The sequence below is a fragment of the Papaver somniferum genome, chromosome 6 (assembly GCF_003573695.1).
Source record: "Papaver somniferum cultivar HN1 chromosome 6, ASM357369v1, whole genome shotgun sequence".
In the NCBI taxonomy this organism is placed as follows: Eukaryota; Viridiplantae; Streptophyta; class Magnoliopsida; order Ranunculales; family Papaveraceae; genus Papaver; species Papaver somniferum.
This window is the reverse complement of record NC_039363.1, coordinates 88,817,247-88,826,085: the sequence shown is the minus strand read 5'-3', so window position 1 is coordinate 88,826,085 and position 8,839 is coordinate 88,817,247. Positions and strand designations below refer to the sequence as shown.

Genomic DNA, 8,839 nt, shown 5'->3' with positions numbered 1-8,839 from the left:
GTCATCTTTCTCTGTTATCTCCTCATTATGAATCCCAATTACCTTCTTCTCCTACTTTTCCAGCACCTGCATCTTCTTCTGATTCTATCTCATTACCCACTACCCCTTCTTTACAATCCATGTTATTCATACAAATGATCATTCCATGATGAATACAGCTAAGATAGGTGTCTTCAAACCTAAAAATATGTTTGCTACTAAACATCTATTTCCTGCAACATTTTTAAGTGACAAAGATCCTCCAACTTCAACTTGTTTTACACAAGCCGATAAAGATCCCAAGTGGAGAGCAGTTTTTTTTTAGGAACATGGCAAAAAGGTTTCATCGGAAATCATGCCTTGACTTTACAAAAACTTTTAGTCATGTTGTAAATCAAACCACTGTTAGAATTCTTCTTTCCATTGTAGTTCAATTTAACTGGTCCATTATGGTGATTTACAAGAACAGGTATTCATGGATCAACCATCTGGCTTTACTAATCATAAATATCCTAATGATGTTTCTCGCTTCACAAATTAATAGATAGCCTCAAGCAAAAACCAAGGGCCTGGTATGCTAAGCTTGCTGAAGTTCTGATTTCTCTTGGTTTTGTTATTTCTTCAGCTGACACTTCCTTATTTATCTATAAAGTTGGCTCTTTTATCACTATTATCCTTGTCTATGTAGATGGCATATTACTTACAACTTATAGTTGTCTCTTCAAGGATTTAGGTCCCATTCACTAAAAATGTTGATTCTTCCCTTACAACTTAATTATAGTTTCTCTTAAACATAAATTGGAAACTAAAGGAAACTAAGAGGCATCTACTTGAGGCTCTAGAATTAGATGATCTAATTCCCCATATAGACAATAATTAGGTTTGAAAGAAGAGACCATTCTCATTCTCACACAAATGTCTAAATCCAACCTCCCTCCTCTAACCTTGTCCATTCTAATTTATACTAGCCGTAAGGGCATTATTGGCAGATTCAAAATGTTTCAAAGATGGAGTATAAATTATGCATCAACATTGATAAGGGGCATCCACAATGCATCATCCTCCCCTTCTTTGAATAAATTCGTCCTCGAATTCTTCAAAGCATATCCTCATACCCATCAAATAAATTGATCTCATTAGTTCCATCACATCATCACAATCATTAGGGAGATTTCTTACTTGGTTATGGAGACTTTCAAGTTTTTAATGATATTCTTCACAAATTTCTCCCATTCTATGATACATATTATCAAACACTTCATGCATAATCAATGTTCTAAGGAAAGGTGGTGTGTATGTATGTGGGTCAAAAAGCGGTTGAGATCGTCCAGAATTTTGAATGGCAGATATTATGTCCGGGACCTTTCATTCAAGTTCGAAGGAAATGTGGTGTGTATGTATGTGGGTCAAAGAGCGGTTGAAATCATCCGGAATTTTGAATGACAGAAATTATGTCCGGGACCTCTTAATATGTCTCTACACGGAAAACCCCTAACCTTGAACGTAGCCGAGCTCAATGTTCTAAGAAAAGGTGGTGTGTATGTATGTGGGTCAAAGAGCGGTATAAATCGTCCGAAATTTTGAATGACAAAGATTATGTCCGGGGCCTCTCAATATGTCTCTACACGGTAAACCCCTAACCTTGAACGTAGCCGAGGTCAAACTAACCCCTTCTAACCCCGACTCTTACCCTTCCTTAGCTTAAGATTCTTCATGGTTTGTTCCCGAAAAAATAAATACTTTTGTGTCCGCCACCTCCTCACTTCTTCTGATTTCTCTTTTTTAGATTAATACTGTCAACTAACTTTTCTTCCTTTAATACACAAAGTAATCCTGTAATGCATATACTTTTATAATTATGCTCATCCTAATAGAACATTCTACACATTTAATTGATTTTGTTACAACTCTCTCTCTCTCTCTCTCAAGTATCTCAATATTGAAGCAGAGGGTTCAATATATTGACGAAGCTAATTTGTGTGTTTATGTAATTATATTTATGGTGCTGTCCATGATATATTAATATATGTATCATGTATGCATTCATATCCTTGCTAATTCGACATATCTTGGTATTAAAATCCCTCATTCTAATTCTCTCTTTGCATGTCTTTGTGCTTTGGTTTTCGTGTGATGTTATTTCTCCGTGGTTCAACACTTCATTGTGAGATATCTTATAATGGTGGTGTGCAAATTAAGCATGCGATTCATTAAGTCCTGCGAATGCAATCGCACACAGCATATCCAAGATGACGAATCCTGTGACATCACCAAATCACGAGTAAAGTGTGAAGAGTCATGAAGTGTTATAAAGCACGTGTGAAAAGTATCAATATAAGCGTGCGTCAATGACGCATGTCAGATCCGAAAATAAAGGCTTTATTAGCTGTCCATCACTATATAAATTCCTATATAAAGGACCAACACCCATTGTACTGAGGGACATCCTATTGGTAGTTAGGGTAAGATATTTAGGAGAGACAAAGTTATCTGCTTCTCAAATTAGGGTTTTATCTTATCTCTTTGTATTGATTTCTAAACTTAATAAAACCTCTTTAGTATTTTCATGACGATTTTTTAGTAATATTGATAGATTATCATTAGGGTGTAGTTGTGGGATTTCCTGCAACTAAAAAAATCACTGATTTTGTACCATTAGTATCGGTCTGCGTATGGTGTGCCGGTGGTGCAGATTCTTTTGTCCTTGAAGTATTCAACCGATTTCTTGCCATCTTATGATTTTCCTAGATTTTGCATCCTATGTTTTCCTTAGGAGAAACTAATGTCCTGATTTGCCTCCAGTTGCTCTTCTCTAATGTTGAAATCAAATTATTGAATTCCATTATACACCTTCAGTTCCCAAAATTCTTCTTACCCTTGAAGGAAATTTCATCATTTGCTATATTATATATCAGGAATTTGGCGGAATGTCGGAGTGATGCTCGCTCAAAGAGAGAAAACACCGAATATTAATGATTAATTTGGAGGATATAAGCGATCTCCTTGAATCCTAAGAAGCAATGGTTTATGCTGAATTGACCTTTGTCCAGGTATGGTGCCACTTTAACATCTCAAGGTTTAACGGTATCTTTTTAAAACTGCGATGTAACCCTAAGAAATTTTCACAAGGGAACCGTTTGTCGTTGTCTGCGATCAGTGTCGATTTTTGGGTTTACGATAAATAGTTTTTAATCACTTTCACATAGTCCTTACAGTGAATACAGGAATGTGCTTGGCTTATTTTCTATTGATTCGTTTTCTAGAGAGACTGCCAAGATCTTGCTGAAAAGAATGAAAAACTTTTACTGTGTTTGCATGCTATGAAAAAATAGTGACACACAAATGGTAATCAATGTAAAATCTATGATATGATAGACGCTGGGCGAGGCGAGGCGCAAAGCCTAGAACCTTTGGCGCGATGAAAAATTGGAAAACCCCACAAATATACATAAATTGGCGCCTTTAGCGCTTCTTTTTTTGCTAGGCGCTAGGCCTGGGCTTAGTGCGCCAAAGTCCCCCGCCTTTTAAAACGTAGTACAATATTAGTATTGTTTAGCGATTCACTTATAATAAACAGAGTCCCATGTTAGTGGGTTGTGCCTCTATTATTATTGGTTTTGGAGCTTTTGGTACTCGCGTTTACTCAACACTTCAGGGTATCAATTTTCTAGGGATAAGAGTTGCCGATGGAATGAATATAATCCAAAGTTTAATGGGTAAAACGTAGGATAACATGACCAAGCAAGTTCATACCATTCGAAAATTGCTTGATTTGAGCAACAGCTATGTATTTTTTTGCCTATTCCAAAGAAACCTGAAAATTTAATTAACACATGATCAATATTGCTTCGTTATTCCAAATCAAAAGTAGCGATCATAAAGATCTGTTGAGGGCAAAACATCTGTTTCCCATTAATAATTTGCATTTACTACCATGATATTTTCACATTGTTACCGGCTGATATTAATCCGGCTTTTCTTTGTTTACACCATAATATGATACTGCATTTAGTTATATTAATACTAACATGTAAAATAACTTTGGTTGTTGTGTTTCATGTTTAGGAGACGATAAGTTTGTCTGGGCCTATGTTACATTGTGTATACAGAACATGCACACTGTTAAGGCGCTCCTTAAGTTTTGCTGCAACAAAGGAGTATTTGAATCTGCCTAAAAACAACTCCAGTGTACATCCCCAGGTAAAAACTTCGTTGGACCAAGTTTGGTGACAGACAATCAAGGTTGACTCACTCTTAAAAGTGGAAAGGAACTATGCTTCTAAGGTTGACCTGCCCTTAACACACACTGGGGCCACAGGCTCCGGCTAACCACAAAAGTTGAGCCCGGCCGTAGGCCGAGTGATGCATAGTACTCATTAACACGTCTTTGAAATGAATCCTACCCAAATTAGCTTTTCTTTTTGAAATCATAGTGAAATCAACATGAGATTGGAAAACCCAATCTGAAAACACTATCAAAGAACATAATAATCAACCCAAAATACTTGATAGAGAGATTAATAGTATTCACCTCAAAAACAAGTATCTTCACCAATAACCCCCTTTTCCCCATGAGAACCAAATCAAAGCTCTTGATACCAAATGACGAGAAGAGGAATCTTATAACAAAAATAATTTGAAATTGATGAATAGGTAACCAAATTAGTTTCTTCTACCCATTGAATAAAGGAAAATCCTAAAAATGAAGATGCTTCTCCTATAACTTATAGTTTTTCCCCTGGAGGCATCTATTTGAGGCTGAAGTAAAAGTAACTAAGAGGCATCTAAAAGATACTAAAAGGCATCTACTTGAGGCTCTATAATTAGATGATCTAATTTCACCTGGAGACAACAATTAGGTTTTGAGAAGAGACTATTCTCACTCTCACGCAAATTTTCAAAATCCAACCTCCCTCCTCTAATCTAAAAAGATAATTAGGAAAAAAAAGATAATTAGGCTCCACGACTGCCAGTATGTACATTTTGCATAAGAACTACAAGAGTATATTTTTTAAGAGGGAAAACAACTAAAACATAACGCTGGTTCAGATCTCAATAAACTCATATATCTCCGCGTAAACCACCAGCGTCCCATTCTAGGTAGTCTGGATTAGCTTGAATCCATTTCCACGTCCTATGATCGTCAACGTCAATCTTAAAATAATCAGGAACAGTGTGCTTATCCCAAGGAAAATCATCGAGACTGAAATCCATTAAATGGTCAACATGCTTGCTTGAAGTTCCAGGATGCGCGCCACTAGTTGTAAAAGAATCTCCTAGCATATAAGAAACTTCTGCCACCTGCCATTCAAAAGCGCCCATTATCAGTCTTACAAACTCGCAGATAGCTAAACAGGTATCAAAACACAAAACCACAATCGTACCTAGAATATTGCAAGCAGAAGGACATGGAGATGATAACACAACTTATGACCTAACTGAGGGAGTAAGCACACACTACTTTTAAAATCTAGTTACAAATCCGTAGGGATTAAAAAACTTACAGCAATAAGACATTTCAGAGTTTCTCATCAGATAATAAAAGGTAATAAAATAAGGGATTTTGTTATCTTGTGCATGAATGCACCAGATAAAACCCAACCATTGCATCGGGATAACATACAACCAATTAACAAAAAGATATGGTGTAACTTGTAATTCAAAATGTAAAATTAACATAGATTCACCGAATATTTATGCATTTATTGAGAGGAAGTTTTGCATTAAGTTACACCATCTTTCTTATTTTATCAATTGATTTCATCAAAATGAGATAACGCCGTAGATTATCAAATGTTCAATTCTTCTTTTGTTTCCGCTGTTATAAAATGAGTCTCATGGTACTAAAACATATTAAAAAGTGTTTGGTTCTGTGGACAAAGTTAAAAGATAGAGTATATACCGTTTTGTGCATGTCTATGAATTCAACTAGGACGCTTTCCCCAACTATCAATAGTTTATTAATCGACAGCCTAATTTGATCCAGTTGATTGTTTGTGGCAGTGTCTAACTGTTTAACCTGTAATACATTCAATTGGTATAATTTTTATGGGATCATGATTAAGGTATAGACTGGTGAGAAAAGAATGCGTTACGTACCCCGAGTTTGACTGTTTCACTGTAGTTTTTACATATATGATCCATCCGTAGATTAATTAGAGATGATTCAAATAGAATTATCCACAAAGCTATACATCCAAGTGGAGAGCCTCCGGCAGTAAGATCAGAATGCCTGACTGAAATTAGTTTCTCTACTGCTTCATTTAGTATCTCTAATGTTTTCTTGGCAGCCTCAGAAAACGAACATTGGAGGAAAGAATAGGTGTCCCCGGGAAGATAGCCTCGCTCTGCACGGTTGTAGTACATATTTACTACATCTACAAAACATCCAAGCAACATTTCCGCCACAGATTTTCTTTCAACGACTTGCTCTTGGAGATTTTTTATGCACCCTCCAAAATCATCTAATATTTCATTATTTTTCATAACCAATTGAATCTGATGCTCATTAAGGCGGCAACATTCATCGAGAAGATACTGATCCAACGATTCCTAGAACAGAAACTCAATAATAAAAAATAAGGATCCTAATAATTTATAACATCCAATGGTCTCAATCTTAACCTTGTTTTGAAAAAAAAGGAAATATATGTACAATCTTACGTACCTTTGTTTTCTTGAACTTTGACATAAAAACCAAGATGATATCAAGAATCTTGTCGGAATTCTTGAATTTCTTCAGCAACCAAGCCGATTCATGTGACATGATATATAGACTATCGAATATGTGCTGAAATGTCAAAACAAGTTAAGTAATTCGTAATTAGCAAATATACTTTATGATTCAGCAGGATAAAGACTTACCTTTTGTTGCCACATATAGGAGTCCATGGTGTGCTCGGAAAAAATATAAGGACACTTGTGCCTCTCTCCATCATCATCAACTGCATCAGATTTTCTCAATTGTTCCAGGTGCTCAGAGAAACTATATGCCACAAACCGCTGCTCCTGTTGTATCTTGATGAGGTGATCGAGGAAAGACTCCAACAACCCAGCCTATGAAGAGACACGGACATGCCAGTCATAAAAAATATGTCAAATCATATCCTACACCAAGATGCCATTTCGAGCAATAAATATCAATTACCTGCTCACGCTTGAAATCATCGCCAGATTCTGAACGAATTCTTTGCATAAGTTGCATCAACAATAAGCTTCCACCATAGCATTCATTTGCAGCCACATCATCTGGCGACGCCTCAAGAGACAACCGTCTATTTGGCTGGTTAATAATACTGATGATATCCTGTACCAATTAAAATATGACAAAATCACGAGACCTGAAATTGAAATAAAGGCAGAGAGATGCAAGGTAAACAAAAGTTGCATACCTCATTGAGTGCATACTTGTCCAGGCCAGTTTTTTCTAACAACCGAAGAAACCTATGGAATGACCTCCTATCATCGTATCCGTCCAGTCATCCGCAACAAACGCTACTTCTTGGTAAAACATCTTGCGTGAAGCCTGTAAATCTATTGATGGTTCCTTGATTTCAGATCTTGGATATATAAGTTTTTTTGCGGAACCATCATCTGTTACTTTAAGACTTAACCTATCAAAGTATCTGTCTATCCATGTATTCATCATGGTAGCTCAAAATATCAGATTTGTTGCCTACTTGTTTGTTTAACCAATAATAACCTGCACAAAACTGAGTTTCACAGTTTGCCTACCTTGCTATCTTATATATATATATGCTGATAGATTTCCTAAAAGCATTAATACTAGAAAAAAAAATCAAAATAATAAACTAGGAAAGAATAAGAACTCGGAAAAAGGAACCCTAAATTAACATTAACATAAACGGGGACGACTTGGTTAGTTAGATGCCGTAGCTCAGGCCATAACAATCAGCCAAATTATAAAAAATCTCATCCAGGTGGACCAGGTCGATAAGCACTTGGACAAAAACTCGTAATAAACCTATATTCCAAGAATAAACATCGTGATTTTTCACTTAGGCCATAACAATGACCTAAATTTTTGCTAGCTAGCTTTAGGATTTTATTTTCTTAGTTCGATTGCTAAGTTATATGGTTTCTTTTCCTAGTCTTCCTAGTAACTTAAGTATTATCTTCCTAGTAACTTAAGTATTATTTAGGCATATGTACGTAGAGAAACATAATTGTGTGCACATATTTCATCATTAAACACGTGTATATAGGAACATACGTGGAGAGCATGCGGACAAAGTCATCAAAGCATGATGACATGTGCCCACAGCTAAGATACTCATCCCGCCGACGTTGGATTTTTGCCCAAACAAATCTAAGGGCAGAAGTTAAAAAGATGTACCGGTAACACGATGTACTGCGAAGCACCAGATAACTCCCGAAGAGTTACTTTATCTCATCCCCAAAAGAAGACAAGATCAACGGTGGAGAGAAAATGAACTGACACGGATGTAACAGGGGCAGAAGACACTTGCCTGACACGAGCAGGCACCTCAACTACCCGCATTAAACACTCTGAGCAACATACGTGTCGATCAACCCATGGAACGAACGAAGACGACTCTGCGTGATGAAGTAATAAACGAAGACCCCCGCGGGATGGACACAGAACACAAGAAGATAAGGCTCCAACGGTCCTCAGAGATGGGTCCCACATTCTAACCCTATAAATACCCCCTCTCCACCAAGAGTAAAGGGATCGGAAAAACTGGGGGAGAAGGAGAGAGAGAAAAGATTGTAAGTGTAAGTTAGTCCTTTACAATAGACAGACCTATGTAAACTACAAAGTCACTCGACTATCTTTGTAATCATCAAGTACATAGTGAAACAACAACCCCGTGGATGT

At 36.7% G+C, this 8,839-nt stretch overlaps 1 protein-coding gene across 1 annotated transcript; it reads right to left on the bottom strand.

Moving 5' to 3' along the window:
• Window positions 1–5,023: 5,023 nt before the first annotated feature.
• Window positions 5,024–7,627, bottom strand: LOC113291029 (midasin-like). Its single transcript, XM_026540608.1, has 7 exons — window positions 7,478–7,627; window positions 7,127–7,285; window positions 6,844–7,035; window positions 6,647–6,769; window positions 6,079–6,531; window positions 5,882–5,998; window positions 5,024–5,280 (listed from the first exon to the last, which is right to left on the bottom strand). Exons 1-7 carry the CDS (start codon window positions 7,625–7,627, stop codon window positions 5,041–5,043), a joined length of 1,434 nt encoding a protein of 477 aa, XP_026396393.1. The 3' UTR covers window positions 5,024–5,040.
• Window positions 7,628–8,839: the final 1,212 nt, after the last annotated feature.

Bases quoted from the DNA above. Each gene is read 5' to 3' on its own strand.
- LOC113291029 (XM_026540608.1), bottom strand. From the start codon at position 7,627: ATGATGAATACATGGATAGACAGATACTTTGATAGGTTAAGTCTTAAA. The intron at 7,036-7,126 runs GTAATTGATATT...GTCTCTTCATAG, and splicing joins ATGATTTCAAGCGTGAGCAG to GCTGGGTTGTTGGAGTCTTT. The intron at 6,770-6,843 runs GTAAGTCTTTAT...TTGACATTTCAG, and splicing joins CCTATATGTGGCAACAAAAG to CACATATTCGATAGTCTATA.